This window comes from Callorhinchus milii, unplaced genomic scaffold (assembly GCF_018977255.1).
Source record: "Callorhinchus milii isolate IMCB2004 unplaced genomic scaffold, IMCB_Cmil_1.0 Scaffold30, whole genome shotgun sequence".
In the NCBI taxonomy this organism is placed as follows: domain Eukaryota; kingdom Metazoa; phylum Chordata; class Chondrichthyes; order Chimaeriformes; family Callorhinchidae; genus Callorhinchus; species Callorhinchus milii.
Window position 1 is genome coordinate 449,313 of NW_024704771.1, and position 25,774 is coordinate 475,086.

Sequence of the window (25,774 nt, forward strand, 5' to 3'; positions counted from 1 at the left end):
ACCTCTTACCCCCCTCCCCCTGAGTGTGACCCCCCGGGTGCTGGGAGGTACCTGGACTATGCGGGAAGACAGGTGTCGCTGTACGACGCCGACCACATGTCTCATCTTTTCACTTTCATCCACATGTTCACTGGGAAACACTTCCTTTACTTCAGCCCTGGCCTAACGCCGACCTGACACTGACCTGACCCTCTGACAGGGGTGAGGGTGATCAATCAGAGAGAGGTTCGAGGGTTAATGGGCAGAGAGTCGAGGATCATAGAAACAGGAGGAGGCCATTCAGCCCCTCGAGCCTGTTCGGCCATTGTGTAAGATCACGGCTGATCTGTACCTCAACCCCAGTTACCGGCCTTTGCCCCGTATCCCTTAACACCCCGACCTGACAAACATCTCCCCACCTCCGTCTGGACAGTGCGAATGGATCCAACCATAATCCACAGCCTTTTGGGGGAGAGAGTTCCAGGTTCCCACCGGCCTTTGGGTGAAAAACTACCCCTAATTTCACTCCTAAATACCCCGGCTCTAATATTAAGATGATGCCCCCCTTGTTCTGGATTGCAATTTCTCTGTATCTACACTATCGAATGTCTTTATTATTTTAAAATCCTCGATTAGATCACCCCTCATCCTCCTAAACTGACCGGAATAGTGACCAAGTTTATGTAACCAGTTATTGTGATTTAACCCTTTAAGCCCCGGGACAAACTCATATCGTGAAATGTCATTTTGCTTTGTGTTGTGTTGGTATCACAATAAAATGGGCGGATGTACAATCTCTCCGGTGACGTGTGAGGCTGTGATGTCAGGATTGGCTGTGATGAGATGTGAGACACGACACAGACTGAGGAGCAGATACAGGAGACTCCGGACTGCGGTGTCACAGGGCGGGACAGTCTATAGGGGAGGTGTTACTGTTAATATCAGACTCTATAGAGGTGTCACTGTTAATATCAGACTATATAGAGTTGTCTCTCTCTCTCTGTATCCCTTTATTTTTGTGTCTCTTAACTGTTGTTGAGTATCTCTGTCTCAAGGTCTGTGTCGCTGCCTCGCGCTCTGCTTCTCTATATCTCTCTCTCTGCCTTTCTATGTTTCTATCTCTGGTACTCTTATTCTCTCTCTCTCTCTCTGTGTCGGTCGCTCTCTCTCTCTGTCGCTCTCTGTCGCTGTCTCTCTCTGTCGCTCTCTCTCTGTCGCTCTCTCTCTGTCGCTCTCTCTCTCTGTCGCTCTCTCTATCGCTCTCTCTCTGTGTCCCTCCAGTCCCTGAGCCAGGTTGGGCTGCAGTCACTGTCGGCCACAGCGCGGCCCAGCCTGGCTCAGCAGGACTGGGAGGAACAGACTCAGCTCCTGTTGTGTAGTCCTGTAGCTGAAAGCGAGAGGACCATGGTTCGATGCCTGAGCCGGGCAAAAAGTTGGACAAGTTTCCTTATTCCACATACACCCCTCTGTTCAGCAGTAAGTTGGAACCCAGGGGTTAGATCACTTTCTGTCGTTAATAATTCCTTTCTAAAACAAATCAGTCATTCAATCCACAAAACAGACACATACATATACACATACAAACGTTGAAACTCACACAAACATACACATTCACACATGAAGACACCCACATACACAGATAGACACACACATATGCATATATACATATAAGGACACACATCTGTAACAACAACTGGATTTACATAGTGTCCTCCATGCCAGACAGCGTCTCAGAGCACTTTGCAGTTTCGGACCCCGGGACTGAGCCGGGGTGGTGGTGTGGGGCGGGGGTGTTGGGGGAAGGCGATCAAAGGTGCGGTCGAAAAGAGAGGTCTTTAGCAGAGATCTGAAAATGGGGAGGGAGGGGGCGAGAGGAAGGGAGTGAGGAAGGTAGTTCCAGCACCTCAGGGAATAGTTGCTCAAGGCACGGCCGCCGAGGGTGGAGCGTAGAAATCGGGGGACAAGGATGAGGTCAGACCCGGAGGAACGAAGGCAACGGGTGCTGTTTTGAGGAGAGAGGAGGGCAGAGAGGTCTGGGGGTGCAGAGGAGTGTAAGGACTTGAATACGGGGGTGAGGATCTGGAAGTCGATCCTCTCTGGGATAGGCAGCCAGTGCAATCCAACAAGGACTGGGGGTCGGGGAGCGGAGTTTGGTGCGGGTGAGAATGCGGGCGGCAGAGTTCTGAATGAGTTGGATTTCATGGATGGTGGTGGAGGAGAGGCCGGTGAGGAGGGCATTGGAGTAGTCCAGCCGAGATGTGACAAAGGCATGGACCAGATTTTCAGCGACTTTTGGGGAGAGATATTTGCGGAGCCGGGCGATGCGACGGAGGTGGAAAAAAGCGGTGCTGGTGAGGGACCGGATGTGGAGGAGAAAGAATAATTGGGGGTCGCACGTGACGTATAGGTTGAGTACGGGTTCAGAGCGTTTGAGAGGGAGGTCAGGTAGGTGGAGGAGGTGAGAACCATGAGATTTTAGATGTTGATGAGAGCCAAAGAGTATGGCTTCCGTCTTGTCAACGTTCAGCTGAAGGAAGTTTGCACTTATCCAGCCCCTGAGATCTGACAGGCAGAACATCAGGGGACTGGGGGGCGCAAAGAGAGGTGGAAAAGTAGAGTTGGTTGTTATGTGGAAATGTACTCCATGTCTGCGGATGAGATCCCCACGAGGGAGCTTATAGATCAGAAAGAGGAGTTGGGGGCCAAGGATGGACCACCCTCCCATCCCACCACAGGGACAATTAGAGAGAAAAAGGAGCCCCCCCCCCCCACACACACACACGTACGGGTATAGTTCGAGAAAGACGGGGGAGAACTGCCTCCCCGACAAACACACAGGGACAGTTAGAGAAACACAGAGGAGGGAAAACACCCCATCCCACCACGAAACACACGGGGACAGTTGGAGAGAGAGCGAGGAGCCCCCCACCCCCCACAGGGACAATTAGAGGAGGAAGAGCTCCTCCTCCCACAGGCACAGTTAGAGGGAGAGAGGAGCCCTCCCCACACAGGGACAGTTAGCCCTCCAACCCCTCCATTGACACCCAACTCTACCTTTCCTCCTCTACTCTCAACTCCACGACCACCGATGTCCTGACAGCTGCCTGTCCGACATCGAGTCCTGGACAAGTGACAACTTTCTTCAGCTCAACGTGCGGAAAACTGAGGCCCTCCTGATTGGCTCACGTCAGCGCCTCCGCACCTCAGGCGCTCACACCATCAGCATCCAAGGCTGCACTCTCCACCTCTCAAAGCCAGTCAGGAACCTCGGCGTTTTGTTCGACCCTGAGCTGTCCTTTCTCCCTCACATCCGCACCACAACTGGCACCGCCTTCCATCACCTCCGGAACATCGCCAGACTACGGCACTACCTCACCCCTCACGCTGCTGAAACTCTGGTCCACGCCTTTGTCACCTCAAGGCTGGACTATGGGAACTCTCTCCTCGCCGGCGTTCCCGCCACCTCCCTCCACAAGCTGCAGGTCATTCAGAACTCTGCAGCTCGTGTACTGTCCCGCACCAGACACCGTGACCACACCACACCCACCCTCGCTCGCCTCCACTGGCTCCCCATCCCCCAGAGGATTGATTTCAAGATCCTCATCCTCACCTTTAAGGCCATCTACGGCCTCGCTCCCTCCTACCTCTCTGACCTACTATCCCCTACCTACCTGCCCGTACCCTCCGTTCTTCTGGCTCCGGTCTGCTCCACATCCCCCGCCCCAACCGCCCTACCATTGGTGGTCGGGCCTTCTGCCTCTCAGCCCTGACGCTCTGGAACTCTATCCCCCAGTGCCTTCGCCGCTTCCTCCCTTTCCTCCTTCAAGGCCGGTCTCAAGAGCTTTCTCTTTGACCGAGCCTTCATCTCCGCTCTCGACTCTCTTCCCCCTCCTCGCTCCCTCCCTTCCCTCCCCCCTGACCATTTCCCCCCTCCTCGCTCCCTCCCTTCCCTCCCCTCACCCTGACCATTTCCCCGCTCCTCGCTCCCTCCCTTCCCTCCCCTCACCCTGACCATCTCCCCAATGCTCGGGTCATGACCCAACTGTGCAGCGCCTTGTGACGTCCTCCTGACGTGAAAGGCGCTTTATAAATGGAATCTTGTTGTTGTTGTTGTTGTTGTTCTCTTCAGACACTTCAGAAAAGGGAGGAACAGGAGACAAGAGAGTGACGGTTGGTCAGGGAGCGCGGGGCGGGGGGGGGAGGAGGAGATGATTGACGTGGACACGAGGCCTATCAGGGCGCCATCAGTCACATTGACAACACAGCGCACCAATGGAACGAGATGTTTTAGGAGGCGGGTGTTGGACTCGACCAATGGCGAGCGAGTGGGCGGGAGGCAAGTGACGGTTGGACAGAGAGCGCGAGGCGGGTAAGAGGAGAGATGACTGACGTGGAAACGGACCGCTGACAGCCAGTGTCTGATTGACAACTCGACTGAGCAATCGGAAGCTCCAACTGAGAGGCGGGTGTTCGTGGCGGCCAATGGCGAGCGAGAGGGCGGGGAGAGAGTGACGGTTGGGCAGAGAGCGCGAGGCGGTGGGGGGGGGGAGGTGATTGACGTGGAAACGGGGCAATGACAGCTCAGTATCTGATTGACAGAAGCGCTGATGAATCAGAAATGCTGATCGAATAGCCGGATGTTGTGAAAGGACCAATGGGGAGCGAGTGGGCGGGGAGAGAGTGACGGTTGGAGGAGGAGGAGAAGCGCGGACGTGGGGGCGGCGGCGAGGAGTTGAGCAGTCGGGGAGGGAGCGGCCCCGAGAGGCGGGACAACTCGGCGCTGATGGGGGATCGGGTCAGTGAGAGACAGAGAGTGTGTGTGTGTGAGTGTGTAACGCCGTCTCCCCCCGTCACTGAATCCCAGTTTTCCTGCCTTTTGTCTGCAGTTTGTTTCTGGTGGGAAATGGCGTTGTGGCCGCACCTTCTCGAGCTGCTGGTGACCGGGAGCAGCTGTTTTGCAGAGAGAGAGAGAGAGAGAGATGGAGCACTGGTGGGCAGCGCCTCCCCGTCTGTCCCCCGTCCCCCGCTGCTTGTTTCTCAGCCCTGAGGTGAGCGGTGTCTGAGGCTGTGGCCTTCTCCGTCTGACGGCTGTTGTTGGGGCGTCTGAGAAGATCTGACACTGAGGACACTATCCCGGGGAAAGGTCATGGTTTCCGACTCCATTACAACCTCTGTTGTGTTTAAACAATATTTAACTATTGCTTAATTGCTACATGTTCTTGTATTCGAGTACAGATAGTGTTTACACAATATTCAGCAGATAAAGCAGTGACTAATCTACAGAGAGTTTGTGTATATCGGTTTGATTTATGAAATGAAATGAAGTCGAAGAAACAAAAGTCAGCGACTTAGACTGTGGAAACATCAGAGAAGAGAAACTGATCGCTTCTCAATCTCTCTGTTCGTAGTCACGACTTTATTTGCTTCAGATGTTCATTAAATGCTTTGTGTACTTTTATTCATTGGCTGTTGATTGATCAAATGAAGTTGAATTGTATAATTGTGGGGTCCTTTTGGGTGATGTTTTAGCACTTGTCAGAGGAGTTGGGTTCGATTCCCAGGAGGTCGAAACTTTGGGCAAGTTTCCTTACCCCATGACTCTGTTTACTGAGCAGTAAGTTGAAACCTGATTGTTAGTCAGTGGACAGATCACTTTTCTGGGACTAATAATCCTTTGAAAATCCTTCAGTATTTTTCATAAACAAATAAAATTTGGTCAATCAATCCACGATTGCCTGTGGGACACTGCTGTGTGCAATTGTCTTCACGTTTCGCCAACAAAACACATGGTGAATTCACTTGATATTCTGTGTAGCGCTTTGCGACGTCTCGAAAATATGATCAGGCACAAAATAATAAGCAAAGGTTATTACTATTATGATTATTACACTGTTGTAATCATTGAAATTAAATTAGAGAAGAAGTGCTTCTAGACATCTTGAAGACAGGATAAAGTGCTATATCAAAATGCAAGGATTATTATTATTAAACATTCTGAGACGTGACCTTACGAATGGCCTGAATGTGCTAAACATCTGTGTTCCTTTTGTCTTCAGGTGTCTGTCCCTTCAAACAGCAGTTGGTCTGTGATCCCCACCCACACAGCCACGTCCTGGTTTGGGGGAGAGTCCCAAACAGAGCAAAGAGCTGATGGTGAAATGGCGTCTGTACAGGAACTGGAGAACCTGAGAAATGAAGCCACGTGTTCAATCTGTCTGGAGTTTTATACGGATCCGGTGACTGTAGACTGTGGCCACAGCTTCTGCAGAACTGTATTTTACAGTGTTGGGGCACAGGGCAAGAAAGTGTGTCCTGTCCGCAGTGCAGGCAGCAGATTCCCCAGAGGGGTGTTCGGCCCAACAGAACTCTGTCTAACATTGTGGAGAGTGTTCAGAGACTGAGCCTGAATCCGAGGCTGGAAGAGGTGGGAATCCAGTGTGAAGAGCATGAGGAGAAGCTGAAACTGTTTTGTGAAATGGATCAAAGAGCGATCTGTGTGGTCTGTGCGATGTCCCGTGATCACAAGGATCACACAGTCATTCCCATTAAGGAAGCTGCTGAGCTCCACAAGGTATGGAATTGATATTAATCCTGACATTTCACACCGCTTTGTGAGTATGTCTCAAAGTGCCTCAGAATACGCGATAAACATAGCAGCAGGAACATAGGCACAGAAGGAGACCATTCAGGGCTTGAAGCCTGTTTGCCATTCAGGTAGATCATGGCTAATCTGTACATCAACTATAAATCCCATCTTTGCCCCATATCCCTTGATACCCTGACCTAACAAACTCTCCACCTCAGTCTTAATCCACCGATTTTGGGGGCGAGAGTTCCAGTTTCTAACTAATGTTATTCCCCTTCTTCTGAGTTCTGTCACCAGAAGAAATACTGTCTCTGTATCTGCTCTATCAAAATCCTTTATTAATTTAAACACCAATCGATCACCCCTCAACCTTTTAAACTCAAGGGAATACTGACCAGGTTTATGGAACCCTAAAGTGACCTGACAGTGAGCACAGCTGCCTATTTGCACGCACCAATGTCCCACAAACTCCTGACTCAGACGCCACAATCTGATCCACTGAACCAGGTGTTTTATATGTAAGATTGGTTTCATGACCAAGTTAAATTTTAGTCCATCAGATGAAGCTTTGTCAATGTGCTGTTACACTCTATGTGACATATTAGGAAAGAGATGATATTGTGTACAGCCGGTCACTGAGCAGCAATCTCGCCGGCCTCTGCGTCAGAAGGTTGTGTGTTCGAGCCCTGGTGTTGGCTGGTTTGCTGACGGCATGTTAGGTAAATCCAGAAGTTCTGAGCGGCCTCACCATCTGACTGTGTCGATCGAGTGGAATAGAATATTACAGCTCTGTTACACAAGTGGAATATCCTCAACCAGTAATAGTGACTCTGTCCCTTCTCCCTGTTTACTTACATTCACTTTGTTTCAGCAAAAGCTGCAGAAAGCCCTGGAACCCTTCACAAACAGTTGGATGAAATGTCTCGGTGTCAGAGAGAAGGAGCTACTCAACTGGAAATGAAGGTGAGGGGTTTGTATATCAGCTCTGATATAGCCCATCCCATTGATATTGCTGTATGACAAACCTTCCCGCTGTTTCCAACCAGGACCACCCTACAGGTTAGGGCTTGATATCGCAGGGTTAACAGGAGATGAGTGGGTTTACTCACTGCCCACAGTGACTCGTCTGCCTATCCAGGTCCTGCCGATGAGCCAGTCTGGGCGGTGCCGTTATCAGCAGTGCCCTGGGATAGGGTGGACCGGCCTAGCTCAGGAACTGGACAAGAGACCGTCACAGAGGCCTCTCTCAATGCCGCCATTCCATTGCCAGGCAGGTCACCTTGGATTCAGTTCAGGAGACCTCGCTACCCTCCCACTCATAATGATATCAGCAGGTTCATGGGCAATGTCACCGTGACTGACAGGCTGAGCCCCTGTTCTTGTGTTGGATAATGTCAACATTGTGTTTATTGCGACAGAGACAAGCCGAGCGTCTGAGGAAGAACATCGACCCTGAATTTGCTAAACGTCACCAGCTGCTGACTGAGGAGCAGCGAGACCTGATCACCAAACTCAGACTGCAGGAGGAGGCCATCGTGGGCCAAATAGAAAACAATAAGAGCCACATTTCCAAGCAAATTATTTCTATTAATCAGAGAATAGCAGAAATCCAGAAAACACTGACTCTGCAGAACACCGAATTCCTGAAGGTGCATAGGCTGTGTGTCTGGTGTGATAGACAGACAGTGAGTGTGTTAATGCTGGTGTGTGTCTGGTGTGATAGATAGACAGGTGAGGATGTGAAAGCTGAATTTTGAAAGAGATGTATACGAGGGGGAAGTATTTTGTGTGACCTTAAATGATTGAATTACTACAAACTGCTGTGACTCTGATCAGAAATTTAGTTTTAATTCATTGAAACAGTAGATTGCTGATGACACAACACTGACTTAACTTGTCACGACCCCTGACGTCATCACGTTGTCACTATCCCGGCCTCATTTATTTATGAATGTATACATATGCCTTACTGGCCACTCCTGATACCTTGTCACTGAGACCTGTTGCCTCGGAATGATGAGTTATCAGGAATCGCAGCATTAAGCTGCCTCATAGCTGTTCAAATTCATCTCGATGGCTGTGTGCAAGATTGACTGTAACTCTCCTTACTTTTATTTCTTTTCAGGATATCAAATCCATCATTGACAGGTCTGTAATCTTTCCTTCTGTCCATCTAGTTTGTGACATTCCCTTTGTGTAACAGAAAGTGTTATTAGTCACAGAGAAACATACGGGTGTGAGAGCCCAGAACATTATATCTGTCCAGTCTATTTCCAAATTCTACAGGGAATTGAGATGATAATAATAATCCTATCACTTGATAGAGTGCTTTATCAGATCTTTGAGTTGATGCAAAGCACTTAATAGAAAACACCGTAAATGATTGTATATTTTCTGGGAGAAGCACAGCAGCCCATTGCAGTGTCCCAAGCAAATTGGAATCAAGAGGTTATTACCTCTGGAAAATTGATCTGCTAATCGACTAACAACTTGGTTCTTACTTACTAGGTGTCAGTAGGAAAGCACTGAGTTGTAATGGAAGGAAATTTACCTAATGTTTTGCCCTACCTGGTAATCGAAACAGGATCTTCTGGCTTGTGAAGCGAGTGCTCTAACTCTTCAGCTGCAGGACTCCACAATGGTGGTGATGGTGAAAATCTCCACCTGAGTCATCGATATTGTGCCTGAATTTAATGAAACAAATCTCTATCTTGTGCCCCGGTCTGCTGTTGACATCAAGAAATCCACAAAAGTGTCTGTTGATGTGGCTGAGAGGGACCTCATTGGGTCTCTGAGGAGCAGAGAGTGGAAACTCCTGTTAAAGGGCATCACTGCAGGTAACACTGGCTCTTACTGTGTTCCTGTGATTGGAGTTTGACTCTGGGAATAGATGTGCAGTAAATGTCTTGTTCTCATTCCTCATCCCCTCGGTCGGGAATGCTGAATAAGATCATTGGGAGCTCAGCCCACCTCAGCCCCGCGGTTGCCGGGCCCCGGGTCACAGCCAGACATGACTGGGTCCCACGTGTAACCTGAGACACACAGAGCAGGAATCCAAACCTCACGGAAAGAACCATTGAAATATAATGTCAAGCGTTCACCACACGATCTCCAACATGTCAACATTCTGTGTTTCAGCTCCAGCCTCTCTGACTGGATCCTAACACAACCCATCCCCGGCTCATCCTGTCTGAGGACCGGACCCGAGTTAGAGTCAGCAGGTTCCTGACACCCCGGAGAGGTTCAGTTACTGACCCAGTGACCTGGGGTCTGAGGGGTTCACATCAGGGAGACGTTACTGGGAGGTGGGGGTGAGGAACAGCACACACTGTATAGTGGGGGTGGCCCGAGAGTTTGCTTAGGAAGGGGAATTTCACACAAGGAACTGAGGCTGGAGTCTGGGCTGTGGGGCTGTACAGTGCGGAATATAAAGCTCCAACCTCACCTCTTACCCCCCTCCCACTGAGTGTGACCCCCAGGTGCTGGGAGTGTACCTGGACTATGCGGGAAGACAGGTGTCGCTGTACGACGCCGACCACATGTCTCATCCTTTTCACTTTCATCCACATGTTCACTGGGAAACACTTCCTTTACTTCAGCCCTGGCCCTAACGCCGACCTGACACTGACCTGACCCTCTGACAGGGGTGAGGGTGATCAATCAGAGAGAGGTTCGAGGGTTAATGGGCAGAGAGTCGAGGATCATAGAAACAGGAGGAGGCCATTCAGCCCCTCGAGCCTGTTCGGCCATTGTGTAAGATCACGGCTGATCTGTACCTCAACCCCAGTTACCGGCCTTTGCCCCGTATCCCTTAACACCCCGACCTGACAAACATCTCCCCACCTCCGTCTGGACAGTGCGAATGGATCCAACCATAATCCACAGCCTTTTGGGGGAGAGAGTTCCAGGTTCCCACCGGCCTTTGGGTGAAAAACTACCCCTAATTTCACTCCTAAATACCCCGGCTCTAATATTAAGATGATGCCCCCCTTGTTCTGGATTCCAATTTCTCTGTATCTACACTATCGAATGTCTTTATTATTTTAAAATCCTCGATTAGATCACCCCTCGTCCTCCTAAACTGACCGGAATAGTGACCAAGTTTATGTAACCAGTTATTGTGATTTAACCCTTTAAGCCCCGGGACAAACTCATATCGTGAAATGTCATTTTGCTTTGTGTTGTGTTGGTATCACAATAAAATGGGCGGATGTACAATCTCTCCGTGTGACGTGTGAGGCTGTGATGTCAGGATTGGCTGTGATGAGATGTGAGACACGACACAGACTGAGGAGCAGATACAGGAGACTCCGGACTGCGGTGTCACAGGGCGGGACAGTCTATAGGGGAGGTGTTACTGTTAATATCAGACTCTATAGAGGTGTCACTGTTAATATCAGACTATATAGAGTTGTCTCTCTCTCTCTGTATCCCTTTATTTTTGTGTCTCTTAACTGTTGTTGAGTATCTCTGTCTCAAGGTCTGTGTCGCTGCCTCGCGCTCTGCTTCTCTATATCTCTCTCTCTGCCTTTCTATGTTTCTATCTCTGGTACTCTTATTCTCTCTCTCTCTCTCTGTCGTCTCTCTCTCTCTGTCGCTCTCTGTCGCTGTCTCTCTCTGTCGCTCTCTCTCTGTCGCTCTCTCTGTCGCTCTCTCTCTCTGTCGCTCTCTCTATCGCTCTCTCTCTGTGTCCCTCCAGTCCCTGAGCCAGGTTGGGCTGCAGTCACTGTCGGCCACAGCGCGGCCCAGCCTGGCTCAGCAGGACTGGGAGGAACAGACTCAGCTCCTGTTGTGTAGTCCTGTAGCTGAAAGCGAGAGGACCATGGTTCGATGCCTGAGCCGGGCAAAAAGTTGGACCAGTTTCCTTATTCCACATACACCCCTCTGTTCAGCAGTAAGTTGGAACCCAGGGGTTAGATCACTTTCTGTCGTTAATAATTCCTTTCTAATACAAATCAGTCATTCAATCCACAAAACAGACACATACATATACACATACAAACGTTGAAACTCACACAGACATACACATTCACACATGAAGACACCCACATACACAGATAGACACACACATATGCATATATACACATAAGGACACACATCTGTAACAACAACTGGATTTACATAGTGTCCTCCATGCCAGACAGCGTCTCAGAGCACTTTGCAGTTTCGGACCCCGGGACTGAGCCGGGGTGGTGGGGGCGGGGGTGTTGGGGGAAGGCGATCAAAGGTGCGGTCGAAAAGAGAGGTCTTTAGCAGAGATCTGAAAATGGGGAGGGAGGGGGCGAGAGGAAGGGAGTGAGGAAGGTAGTTCCAGCACCTCAGGGAATAGTTGCTCAGGCACGGCCGCCGAGGGTGGAGCGTAGAAATCGGGGGACAAGGATGAGGTCAGACCCGGAGGAACGAAGGCAACGGGTGCTGTTTTGAGGAGAGAGGAGGGCAGAGAGGTCTGGGGGTGCAGAGGAGTGTAAGGACTTGAATACGGGGGTGAGGATCTGGAAGTCGATCCTCTCTGGGATAGGCAGCCAGTGCAATCCAACAAGGACTGGGGGTCGGGGAGCGGAGTTTGGTGCGGGTGAGAATGCGGGCGGCAGAGTTCTGAATGAGTTGGATTTCATGGATGGTGGTGGAGGAGAGGCCGGTGAGGAGGGCATTGGAGTAGTCCAGCCGAGATGTGACAAAGGCATGGACCAGATTTTCAGCGACTTTTGGGGAGAGGTATTTGCGGAGCTGGGCGATGCGACGGAGGTGGAAAAGAGCGGTGCTGGTGAGGGACCGGATGTGGAGGAGAAAGAATAATTGGGGGTCGCACGTGACGTATAGGTTGAGTACGGGTTCAGAGCGTTTGAGAGGGAGGTCAGGTAGGTGGAGGAGGTGAGAACCATGAGATTTTAGATGTTGATGAGAGCCAAAGAGTATGGCTTCCGTCTTGTCAACGTTCAGCTGAAGGAAGTTTGCACTTATCCAGCCCCTGAGATCTGTCAGGCAGAACATCAGGGGACTGGGGGGCGCAAAGAGAGGTGGAAAAGTAGAGTTGGTTGTTATGTGGAAATGTACTCCATGTCTGCGGATGAGATCCCCACGAGGGAGCATATAGCTCAGAAAGAGGAGTTGGGGGCCAAGGATGGACCACCCTCCCATCCTACCACTGGGACAATTAGAGAGAAAANGGAGCCCCCCCCCCCCACCCACACCACACACACACGTACGGGTATAGTTCGAGAAAGACGGGGGAGAACTGCCTCCCCGACAAACACACAGGGACAGTTAGAGAAACACAGAGGAGGGAAAACACCCCATCCCACCACCAAACACACGGGGACAGTTGGAGAGAGAGCGAGGAGCCCCCCACCCCCCACAGGGACAATTAGAGGAGGGAAGAGCTCCTCCTCCCACAGGCACAGTTAGAGGGAGAGAGGAGCCCTCCCCACACAGGGACAGTTAGCCCTCCAACCCCTCCATAGGGACAGTTAGCGATAGAGAGGAGCCCAACCACCAGGAAAGGTAAGAGGGAGAGAGGAATCCCCTGCACTGGAGGATCAGACTGGACTATGAGTTGTAAGTGCCCCCGATGCGGATCTGGAATCAGCGATTCCAATGTGAGAGCATCCGGTCAAGCCAGAATGACTGACCGACACCGATATAGCAAGATATTATACAGAGACCAGGGTTGTTATACAGAGACTAGAGCTGTTATACAGAGACCAGGCCCGTTATACAGAGATCAGGCCCGTTATACAGAGACCAGGCCCGTTATACAGAGACCAGGCCTGCTATACAGAGAACAGACAAGTTATACAGAGAACAGACCTGTTATATAATAATAATAATAATCCTTGCATTTGATATAGCGCTTTTCACGTCGGGAGGACGTCCCAACGCGCTTCACAAAATATACCTTAAAGTGAATTGACTGTATATTTGTGGGCGAACGCAGCAGCCAATTGCGCACAGCAATGTCCCACAAACAGTCGCAGATTGAAAATGACCAATTTATTATTGTTTTTGGTTTTCGGAGGGATTATTATTAGGCTCTGTGTGGAGTAAGGAAACTTGCCCAAGGTTTCGCCCTCTGCCTGAAATTGAACTCAGGTCTCTCGCTTGCAAAGCGAGTGCTCTAACCACTGAGCTACAGGACTCCACATTACATAGAACAGACCTGATATACAGATAATAGGGCTGTTATACAAAGACCAGGCCTGTTGCACAGAGACCGGACCCGATGTACAGAGACCGGACTTGTTATACAGAGACCAGGGCTGATATTCGGAGACCAGACCTGTTATACAGAGACCAGGGCTGTTATAGAGAGACCAGGGCTGTTATACAGAGACCGGGTCTGTTGTACAGAGACGAGCGCTGTTATTGTTTAAGAACAAATTCCCGCCATAAAATATAATTTCTCCAAATGGAGCGTCGGATTCACAGCGCCTCAGCCAATCAGCGGCAGTGTGTCTCCCAGCTGGAGATTCCCATTGTGACGCGGCGGCACCTCAGCCAATCAGCGGGCTGCTGTCCAGAGGGCGGGCAGTTTGAAACTCAGTGCGTCTCAACTCAATATGAGGGGATATGAGCTGACGGGGGAGGTGAACTGAGGGGGATGTGAGGGGAGGGGAGCTGAGAGGATGTGAGTGGGGAGCTGAGGGATGTGAGGGGGGGGAGCTGAGGGAGCTGAGGGGATGTGAGGGGAGCTGAGGGGATGTGAGGGGGGGTGAGGGGATGTGAGGGGGAGCTGAGGGGATGTGAGGGGGGAGCTGAGGGGATGTGAGGGGGAGTGAGGGGGAGTGAGGGGATGTGAGGGGGGGAGCTGAGGGATGTGAGGGGAGGGGAGCTGAGGGATGTGAGGGGAGCTGAGGGATGTGAGGGGAGCTGAGGGAGTGAGGGATGTGAGGGGAGCTGAAGGGATGTGAGGGGAGCTGAGGGAATGTGAGGGGAGCTGAGGTGATGTGAGGGGAGCTGAGGGGATGTGAGGGGAGCTGAGGTGATGTGAGGGGAGCTGAGGGGATGTGAAGGTAGTGGAGTTGAGGGGATGTGAAGGGAGGGAAGCTGAGGGGATGTGAGGGGAGCTGAGGGGATGTGAGGGAGCTGAGGGGATGTCAGAGGAGCGGTGAGGGTGAGAGGAGCTGAGGGGATGTGAGGGTAGTGGAGTTGAGGGGATGTGAAGGGAGGGAAGCTGAGGGGATGTGAGGGGAGCTGAGGGGATGTGAAGGGATGTGAGGGAAGGGGAGCTGCTGAGGGGAGGGGAGCTGAGGGGAGTTGAGATGATGTGAGGGTTGATGAGCTGCTGAGGTGAGCTGACCTGAGGGAAGTTGAGGCGACATGGGGTACGTGAGCTGAGGGGAGCTGAGCTCAGGGGAGGGGGAGAGCGCGATATCAAATGCCAAGATTATTATTAACGCTGCAAGCCAAAGCCCTGTGGGTAGAATGGTCCAAAGGATAAATTTCCAGACCTCGAGCCTTGGCTCTTGCAAAACAACTCCTAGTATGTTACCTGACCCTATGCCTCAGTCCCTCGTCCTTGCTCCCCATTTACCCGGATCACTTTCCTTTTGAACCTATGGTCACCTCCAATTTCTCCTCAGTGCAATGTCTATCAATGCAATTGTTAAACATTCTGAGACGTGACCTTACGAATGGCCAAATGTGCTAAACATCTGTGTTCCTTTTGTCTTCAGGTGTCTGTCCCTTTAAACAGCAGTTGGTCTGTGATCCCCACCCACACAGCCACTTCCTGGTTTGGGGGAAAGTCCCAAACAGAGCAAAGAGCTGATGGTGAAATGGCGTCTGTACAGGAATTGGAGAACCTGAGAAATGAAGCCACGTGTTCAATCTGTCTGGAGTTTTACACAGATCCCGTGATTATAGACTGTGGCCACAACTTCTGCAGAGACTGTATTTTACAGTGTTGGGGCACAGGGCAAGAAAGTGTGTCCTGTCCACAGTGCAGGCAGCAGATTCCCCAGAGGGGTGTTCGGCCCAACAGAACTCTGTCTAACATTGTAGAGAGTGTTCAGAGACTGAGCCTGAATCCGAGGCTGGAAGAGGTGGGAATCCAGTGTGAAGAGCATGAGGAGAAGCTGAAACTGTTTTGTGAAACGGATCAAAGAGCGATCTGTGTGGTCTGTGCGATGTCCCGTGATCACAAGGATCACACAGTCATTCCCATTAAGGAAGCTGCTGAGCTCCACAAGGTATGGAATTGATATTAATCCTGAAATTTCATGTAGCGTCGGGAGTGCTTCAGAATACACTGTACACATAGGACACAGGAGGAGACCATTCAGGCCTTGAAGCCTGTTTGCCATTCAGTTAGATCATGGCTGATCTGTACCTCAACTGAAAATCCCCACGTTTGCCCCATATCCCTTGATACCCTGACCTAACAAAAATCTATCCAACTGTCTCTTAATCCACCGACCTTTGGGGGAGAGAGGTCCAGATTTCCACAAACTTTTATGTCGGAAAATATACTTCCTGATTTCACTGATGAAGGCCTAGTTCTTACTATAATATTATTCCCCTTGTTCTGGATTCTGTCACCAGAAGAAATACTGTCTCTGTAGCTTCTCTATCGAAATCCTTTATTATTTTAAACACCTCAATCAGATCACCCCTCAACCTTCTAAACTGAAGGGAATACAGACCAGGTTTATGGGGCCCTAAAGTGACCTGACTGTGAGCACAGCTGCCGATTTGCACACACGATGTCCCACAACTTCCTGACTCGAGAGGCCACAATCTGATCAACTGAACCAGGTGTTTAATATGTAAGATTGGTTTGATGACCAAGTTAAAGTTTAGTTGAGCAGATGAAGTTTTGTCAATGTGCTGTTAAACTCTATGTGACAAATTAGGAAAGAGATGATATTGTGTACAGCCGGTCACTGAGCAGCAATCTCGCCGGCCTCTGGGTCAGAAGGTTGTGTGTTCAAGCCCTGGTGTTGGCTGACTTGCTGACGGCATGTTAGGTAAATCCAGAAGTTCTGAGTGGCCTCACCATCTCACTGCGTCGATCGAGTGGAATGGAATATTACAGCTCTGTCACACAGGTGGAATATCGTAAAACAGTAATAATGACTCTATCCCTTCTCCGTTTACTTACATTCACTTTGTTTCAGCAAAAGCTGCAGAAAGCCCTCGAAACCCTTCAAAAACAGTTGGATGAAATGTCTCAGTGTCAGAGAGAAGAAGGAGCAGCTCAACTGGAAGTGAAGGTGAGGTGTTTGTATATGAGCTCTGATATAGCCCATCCCATTGATATTGCTGTGTGACAAGCTTTCCCGCTGTTTCCAGCCATGACCACCCTACAGGTTAGGGGTTGGTCTCGCAGGGTTAACAGGAGATGAGTTGGTTTACTCACTCCCCACAGTCTGCCTATCCAGGTCCTGTCGATGAGCCAGTCTGGGCTGTGGCGTTATCAGCAGTGCCCTGGGATACTGTGGACCGGCCTGGCTCAGGAACTGGACAAGAGACCGTCACAGAGGCCTCTCTCGATGCCGCCATTTCATTGCCAGGCAGGTCACCTTGGAGCCAGTTCAGTTCAGGAGACCTCGCTACCCACCCCCTCAGGAGGATATCACCAGGTTCATGGGCAATGTAACCGTGACTGACAGGCCGAGCCCCTGTTCTTGTGTCGGATAATGTTAACGTTGTGTTCATTGTGACAGAGACAAGCCGAGCGTCTGAGGAAGAACATCGACGCTGAATTTGCTAAACGTCACCAGCTGCTGACTGAGGAGCAGCGAGACCTGATCACCAAACTCAGACAGCAGGAGGAGGCCATCTTAGGACAAATAGAAAACAATAAGAGTGACATTTCCAAGCAAATTACTTCTATTAACCAGAGAATAGCAGAAATCCAGACAAGACTGACTCTCCAGAACACCGAATTCCTGAAGGTGCATAGGCTGTGTGTCTGGTGTGATAGACAGACAGTGAGTGTGTTAATGCTGGTGTGTGTCTGGTGTGATAGACAGACAGTGAGTGTGTTAATGCTGGTGTGTGTCTGGTGTGATAGACAGGCAGGTGATGGTGTTAATGCTGAATTTAGAAAGAGATGTAGACGAAGGGGAAGGATTGTGTGTGTTTGTGTTTGTTTTGGGGGAAGACGGGTTTGCCGGGTTATGGGGAGAAAGCTGGTGATTGGGGTTAGTGAAAGTGACGCTCTGTCAAAGAGCCGCACAGATTCGATGGGCCGAATGGCCTCCTTCTGTGCCGTAACATTCTGTGAATCTATGAAAAGCTGATATGATTGAGTTACTACAATCTGCTGTAACTCAGATCAGAAATTTAGTTTTAATTCATTAAAACAGTAGATTGCTGATAACACGACACTGAATTAACTTGTCACGACCACTGACGTCATCACATTGTTACGATCCCGGCCTCATTTATTTATGAATTTTTACATATGCCTAACTGGCCATTCCTGACACCTTGTGACTGAGACCTGTTCCCTTGGAGTGATGAGTTATCAGTTTATTTTAATTTAACATGAATCACAGCATTAAGCTGCCTAATACCTGTTCAAATTCATCTTGATGGCTGTGTGCAATTCTGACTCTAACTCTCCTTATTTTTCTTTCTTCTTCAGGATATCAAATCCATCATTGACAGGTCTGTAATCTTTCCTTACGTCCATCTGGTTAGTGACATTCCCTCATCGCATTGTGTAACAGAAAGTGCTATTAGTCATAGAGAAACATTTGTGTGAGAGAGCCCACAACATTACATATGTCCAATCTATCTTCAAATTGTACAGGGAATTGTGATGATAATAGTAATCCCACCAATTGATACGAGTGCTTTATCAGATCTTAATAGAATATACCATAAAGGGTATTGATTGTATATTTTCTGGGAGAAACAATGCAGTCCATTGCGCACAGCAGTGTCCCGAATTTTTTTAAATTATCCCTGGAAAATTGATCCGCCAATCGACTAACAACTTGGTCCTTACTACATGTAAGTAGTAAAGTACTGAGGTGTGAAGTAAGGAAACTTACCTCAAGTTTTGTCCTACCCGGGAATCAAACCAGAGTCCTCTGGCTTGTGAGGCGAGTGCTCTAACCACTAAGGAACAGGACTCCACAATAGTGGTGATGGTGAAAATCTCCACCTGAGTCATCGATATTGTGTCTGAATTTAATTAAACAAATCTCTATCTGTGCCCAGGTCTGGTGTTGACATCAAGAAACCCACTAAAGTGTCTGTTGATGTGGCTGAGAGGGACCTCATTGGGTCTCTGCAGAGCAGAGAGTGGAAACGTTTGTTAAAGGGCATCACTGCAGGTAACACTGGCTCTTACTGTGTTCCTGTGATCGGAGTCTGACTCTGGGAATAGATGTGGAGTAAATGTCTTGTTCTCACTCCTCATCCCCTCGGTCGGGAATGCTAAATAAGATCATTGGGAGCTGTAACCTGAGACAAACAGAGCAGGAAGCCAAACCTCACTGAATGAACCATTGAAATATAATGTCAACCGTTCACCACACGATCTCCAACATGTGAACATTCTCTGTTTCAGCTCCAGCCTCTCTGACTCTGGATCCTAACACAGCCCATCCCCGGCTCATCCTGTCTGAGGACCGGACCCGAGTGAGACTCGGTGACAGAGGTCAGCAGGTTCCTGACACCCCGGAGAGGTTCAGTTTCTGGCCCAGTGTCCTGGGGTCTGAGGGGTTCACATCAGGGAGACATTACTGGGAGGTGGAGGTGGGGAACAGCACACACTGGATAGTGGGGGTGGCCCGAGAGTCTGTGCCCAGGAAGGGGAGTTTCACACATGGACCTGAGACTGGAGTCTGGGCTGTGGGGCTGTACAATGGGGAATATGAAGCTCTAACCTCACCTCGTACCCCCCTCCCCCTGAGTGTGACCCCCCGGGTGCTGGGCGTGTACCTGGACTATGCGGGAGGACAGGTGTCGCTGTACGACGCTGAACACATGTCTCATCTCTTCACTTTCACCCACACGTTCACTGGGAAACTCTTCCCGTACTTCAGCATTGGTCGTAACGCCGACCTGACACTGACCCCCTGACGCTGACCCCTGAGAGAGGGGTGAGAGTGACCAATCAGAGAGAGGGCTGAGGGCGTCCAATCAGAGAGAGGGTACGGGGGTTACTGGGCGGAGAGTGGAGGTGACGCAGGAACATAGAAACAGGAGGAGGCCATTCAGCCCCTCGAGCCTGTTCGGCCATTGTATAAGATCACGGCTGATCTGTTCCTCAACCCCAGTTACCGGCCTTTGCCCCGTATCCCTGAACACCCCGACCTGACAAACATCTCCCCACCTCCGTCTGGACAGTGTGAATGGATCCAACCATAATCCACAGCCTTTTGGGGGAGAGAGCTCCAGGTTCCCATTGGCCTTTGGGTGAAAAACTGCCCCTAATTTCACCCCTAAAAGGCCCGGCTCTAATATTAAGATGATGCCCCCCTTGTTCTGGATTCCCCCCCAACAAGGGACCACGTTTCTCTGTATCTACACTATCGAATGTCTATTATTTTAAAATCCTCAATTAGATCACCCCCCGTCTTTCTAAACTGACGGGAATAGTGACGGGGACGTCCTCCTGATGTGAAAGGCACTATATACAAATATCATTTTGTTTTGTGTTGTTTTGGTATCACAATAAAATGGACAGATGTACAGTCTCTCCGTGTGACGTGTGAGGCTGTGATGTCAGGATTGGCAGTGATGAGATGTGAGACACGACACAGAATGAAGAGCAGATACAGGAGACTCCGGACTGCGGTGTCACAGGGCGGGACAGTCTATATGGAGTTGTCTCAAATTCGAGATCCTCATCCTCACCTACAAGGCAATTCACGGCCTCGCTGCCTCCTACCTCTCTGACCTACTACCCCCCTACCTACCTGCCCGTACCCTCCGTTCCTCTGGCTCCGGTCTGCTCCACATCCCCCGCCCCAACCGCCCTACAATCGGTGGTCGGGCTCTCAGCCCCGAGGCTCTGGAACTCCATCCCTCAGTGCCTTCGCCGCTTCCTCCCTTTCCTCCTTCAAGGCTGGTCTCAAGACCTTTCTCTTTGACCTTCAGCTCCCCTCTCGCCTCTCTACTCCCTCCTCGCTCCCTCCCTTCCCTCCCCTCACCCTGTCCATTTCCCCCCAATGCTCAGGTCCTGACCCAACTGTACAGCGCTTTGGGACCTCCTCCCGACGTGAAAGGTGCTCTATAAATGGAATCTTGTTGTTGTTGTCACTGTTAATATCAGACTCTATAGATGTGACACTCTTAATAGCACACTATACAGAGGTGTCAATGTCAATATCAAGCTATATGGATGTCTCTCTCTGTCACTCTCTCTATCCCTTTATTTCTGTATCTCTTTCTCTAACTGTTGTTCGGTATCTCTCTTAGTCTCTGTCTCTCAAGGTCTCATTTGCTGCCTCTCTCTGTGTCTCTCTCTCTGCCATTCTCTTGTTTCTCTCTGTGTCTCTCTCTGTATCTTTCTCTCTCTCTCTCTCTCTCTGTCCCCCCCCGGTTCCTGAGCCAGGCTGAGCCCACAGTCACTGTCTGCCACAGAGCGGCCCAGCCTGGCTCAGCAGGACTGGGAGGAACAGACCAGACCCTGGGACAGGGACTCTTCCCACTCAGTTCCTGTTGTGGAGTCCTGTAGCTTATTGGTTACTGCACTCGCCTCACAGGCGGACCCTGGTTTTATCCCTGAACAGGGTGACAAGTTAGGCAAGTTTCCTTATTTCACACCACCCCTCTGTTTACCTGGCAGCAAGTAGGAACCCAGGTGTTAGATCACTTTCCAGGGTTAATAATACCTTCAAATTAAATAATAATTTGCTTATTCAATCCATGACACACACACACATACGTGCGCAGACAGACAGGCAGCAGGCAGACTGTTAATATCAGTTTATACAGAGGTGTCATTGATATATATAGACATGTACACACATTTACAAACACACACATATAGATAAACTAACACATGTACATACACATACAATCTCACACACACAAACATACACAGGTAACCACACATACACACTCACAAACACAGACATACTACACAGCTCAGCTTCCCTCAACCACAAACAACAACAACTTGCATTTATATAGCGCCCTCCATGTCGGGCAGCGTCTCAGAGCTTAACAGTGATGGAGCCCGACTCCAAGCCGGGGGGGGGATTGGCGGAGTTGGCTGTAAGCACAGTCGAGAAGGAAAATTTTCAGGTAGAATTTTAAAAAGGGGAGCGTGGGGGCAACGCGGAGGGATTGAACGAGAGAGTTCCAGAGATTTCTGGCGTAGAAAGCGCGACCTCCGATGGTGGAGCGGAGAGTGCAAGGGACGCGAAGGAGGCCGGTGCCACTCGACAGTAGGCGCTGACCGGGTGATGGATTGAAGGAGGTCGGAGAGGGAGGGAGGTACCAGGGAGTGAAGGGGTTTGAACATGAGAGCGAGAGGATCTTGAGGTTGGTCGGTTTGGTGATGAGGAGCCCGTGGGGCCCGGGCCAGAGCCTGTGAGCGGTGGGGACAGAGTTTGGTTGGGGTCAGTCTGCGGGCAGCAGAGTCTGAATGAGCTGATCTTGTGAATGGTGGCGCGGGGGAGACCGGCGAGGAGTGGGTTGGAGGAATCCGGGCGGGAGGTGACAAACACGTGCCAGACGGTTTCGGCTGCAGTCGGGGTCAGGGACGGTCAGAGGCGCGCAATGTGGCGGAGGTGGAGAAAGGTGGTCCTGGTCGGGGACAGCATGTGGGGGAGGAAGGACAGCTGGGATTGATTTTCATAGCTCTTTTCTCAGTGCCGGAACAGACACAATGGGTCAAATGGTCTCCTTCTGTGCTGCATAATTGTATGATTCCAAGCTGCAGCTAGAATGTAGGTTAACAGAACCGGTAAATAAATCCAGAGAAACTGGACAAATTAATTCCTCGGTCAGACTGTGATCTTGATGTTCAGACTCCTCAGCAATTCCTGATTCAATACTGCTTTCAACGTCAGTGTTGCTCCTCCAAGATAACCAGACAGAGGTGCTGTCCAACTCCACCCTGCAAACCTGACTTATCAACAGAGTTCATCCTGAGCACAACTACACAACACTTTAGGGAAAGTTATCTTTGAAAGGGGATGAGAGACACACCCAGTGTTTGCAAAGGCAAAGCTAAATTCCAGCAACTGCAATGCACACAGCACACTCTGGGAATCCCCCCCACCCCCACACTCCCTGCTCCCCAGGCCTTGGCACTTGCCAACCTGCTCCTCATACAGTCAAACATGTAGTCAACAATCATTCAGTGAATTGGCCCAAAGTATAAAGGGCGGCCTCTGAGAAAGGGCTGGTTGTTAGCAGAAGGTGGGGGCTCAATACAATAATACTTGCATTTGATACAGTACCTTACCATGACATTAAGACATCTCAAAGCACTTCAGAGAGGAATAAAGTGTAGTGACTGTGTATTTTAGGGGTGAAACACGGAAGTGAATAGCGCACTCCTAGGTAGTAGCCTCCGCTGGAGCAATGCTGACTGACCGATGTCCCACAAATAGTCGTGTATTGAGTGACCAAATTGTTATTACTTTTGAAAAGATTATTTCCCCTGAAAACTGATCCGCCAATCGTCTAACAAGTGGGTTCCTACTTGCTGCAGGTACTTGTGTGTGAGTATGTGGAAAGCAAGGAATCATCCTTGTCAGGTTGTGCCCTGACATGTTGAGGAATTGAACCCAGGCCTTCTGGCTTGTGAGGCGAGGTTCTAACCACTGATCTAAAGGACTTACAGGTCAAGAACACGTGTTGTAGAGCTTCATGGGGAGGGGGTGGCAATGGAGACAGGAGCCCCACACGATGAGAGTCCCACAGATACACGAAACTGTGAGAGACAAGTCTCCACGCCACCACACCCCAACAGGAACAGCTGGAGAGAAAGAGAAGAGCCCACCTCCCCACCCCCCACCTATGGACTGTTAGAGGAAGAGAGGACACCCCTCTCCACAGGGTCAGTTAGAGCGAGAGAAGACCTCACCCCCCCAATATGGACAGTTAGAGACAGAATACAGGGTCTTATCATGTCTTTGAATCGTCTCAAAGGGCTTCACCGGATTTATTGTAAAGTTTAGAGTCTGGGTTTTGTGTATGAAACGCGGCAGCTGATTGTGCCCAACAGCATCCCACACACAGTCACGTGAATTTTCAAGACATATCTGTGGCCAAAATGCGGCAGCCATTCGCACACAGCAATGTCCCAGAAACAGTCTTGGATTGAAATGACCAATTTATTATTGTTTTTTTTGAGCGATTATTATCAGGCGTGTGGAGTAAGGAAACTTGTCCATGGTTTCAACCTACCGGGAATCAGGTCTCGCTTGCAAAGTGAGTGCTCTGACCACTGAGCTATAGAACTCAACATGAGATATACAGAGACCAGCGCTGTAAAATAGAGACCAGTCCTGCTATAAAAAGACCAGGGCTGTTATGCAGAGACCAGACCTGTTATACAGAGACCAGGGATGTTTTACAGAGATCAGGGCTATTACACAGAGACCGGCCTATTATACAGAAACAAGACCTGTTATGCAGAGACCAGACCTGTTAAACAGAAACCAGACCTTTTATACAGCGAGCAGGGATGTTACATAGAGACCGGGCCTGTTAGACAGAGACCAGACTTGTAAGATGGAAATCAGGACTGTTATACAGAGACCAGGGCTGTTTTACAGAGACCAGGCCTGTCATACAGATACGAGACCTATTATACAGAGACCACGCTGTTATACAGACATTATGCCTGTTATACAGAGACCAGGGATGTTATACAGAGAACAGGCCTGTTTTACAGAGACCAGGCCTATTATACAGTGACAAGACCTTTTATACAGAGACCAGGGCTGTTTTACACAGACCAGACCTGTTACAACAACAACAACAACAACAAGATTCCATTTATAAAGCGCCTTTCATGTCAGGAGGACGTCCCAAGGCGCTGCACATTTGGGTCAGGGCCCGATCAGGGGGAAATGGTCAGGGTGAGGGGAGTGAAGGGAGGGAGCGAGGAGGGGGGAAATGGTCAGGGTGAGGGGAGGGAAGGGAGGGAGCGAGGAGGGGGAAGAGAGTCGAGAGGGGAGCTGAAGGCTCGGTCAAAGAGACCAGGGATGTTACACAGAGACCAGGGATATTACACAGAGACTGGGCCTGTTACACAGTGACAAGACTTGTAAGACAGAGATCAGAACAGTTATACAGCGACCAGGGCTGTTATACAGAGACTGGGGCTGTTATGCAGAGACCAGACCTATTATACAGAGACAAGACGTGTTAGACAGAGACCAGGCCTGTTATACAGATATGAGGGCTTTTGTACAGAGATCAGACCTGTTAAACTGAGACCAGACCTGTTATACAGAGACAAGGGATGTTACACAGAGATTGGGCTTGTTAGACAGAGCCGAGACCTGTTACACAGAGTCCAGACCTACTATACAGAGTCCAGACTTGTAAGACAGAGATCAGGACTGTTATACAGAGCCCAGGGCTGTTATACTGAGACCAGGGCTGTTATGCAGAGACTAGACCTGATATACAGAGACCAGGGATGTGAGACAGAGATTAGAGCTGTTACACAGCGATCAGGCCTTTTAAACAGAAATCAGGCTGTTATAGAGATCAGGCCTCTTATACAAAGACCAGACCTGTTATACAGAGACCAGGGATGCTACACAGAGACTGGGTCTGTTACACAGAGACCAGACTTGTAAGACAGAGATCAGGACTGTTAGACAGAGACCAAGGCTGTTGTACAGAGACCAGACCTGTTTTACAGTGACCAGATCTGTTATACAGGGTCCAGGGCAGTTATGCGGAGACTAGACTATTTTACAGAGACCAGGCCTGTTATACAGGGACCAGGAATATTATACAGAGACTGGGCATGTTAGACAGAGACCAAATCTGTTATACAGAGACCAGGGATGTTATACAGTAACCGGGCCTGTTAGACAGGGACCAGACCTGTTATACAGAGACCAGTCCTGTTATACAAAGACCAGGCCTGTTATACAGTGAGAAGGCCTGGAATACAGAGATTGGTCTATTATACAGAGACCAGGCTGGTTATAGGGAGACCAGGCCGGTTATAGAATGACCAGCCCTGTTATACAGAGACCAGGCCTGTTACGTTTGCTTCCCCGACAGAATTAGAGACGGTAAATGCCAGACCAACTGCCGAGCTTGACA

General features: G+C 50.0%; 1 protein-coding gene and 1 pseudogene across 1 annotated transcript; both read left to right on the forward strand.

Annotated features, from left to right (window-relative positions):
* The first annotated feature begins 4,665 nt into the window (after nt 1–4,665).
* LOC121851192 lies at nt 4,666–8,035 on the forward strand (annotated as a pseudogene).
* Nucleotides 8,036–15,157: 7,122 nt separating this feature from the next.
* Nucleotides 15,158–19,606, forward strand: LOC103190549 (E3 ubiquitin-protein ligase TRIM39-like). The gene is made up of 6 exons (XM_042344808.1): nt 15,158–15,753; nt 16,681–16,776; nt 17,230–17,460; nt 18,156–18,178; nt 18,737–18,852; nt 19,089–19,606. Exons 1-6 carry the CDS (start codon nt 15,196–15,198, stop codon nt 19,601–19,603), a joined length of 1,539 nt encoding a protein of 512 aa, XP_042200742.1. The 5' UTR covers nt 15,158–15,195; the 3' UTR covers nt 19,604–19,606.
* The last annotated feature ends 6,168 nt before the right edge of the window (nt 19,607–25,774 follow it).

What these genes read in the sequence shown, in the direction of transcription:
- LOC103190549 (XM_042344808.1), top strand. Translation starts at nt 15,196, where the DNA reads ATGGCCAAATGTGCTAAACATCTGTGTTCCTTTTGTCTTCAGGTGTCT. An exon ending in CAGCTCAACTGGAAGTGAAG is followed by an intron (nt 16,777 to 17,229) that starts GTGAGGTGTTTG and finishes TCATTGTGACAG; the next exon opens with AGACAAGCCGAGCGTCTGAG. An exon ending in ATCAAATCCATCATTGACAG is followed by an intron (nt 18,179 to 18,736) that starts GTCTGTAATCTT and finishes ATCTGTGCCCAG; the next exon opens with GTCTGGTGTTGACATCAAGA.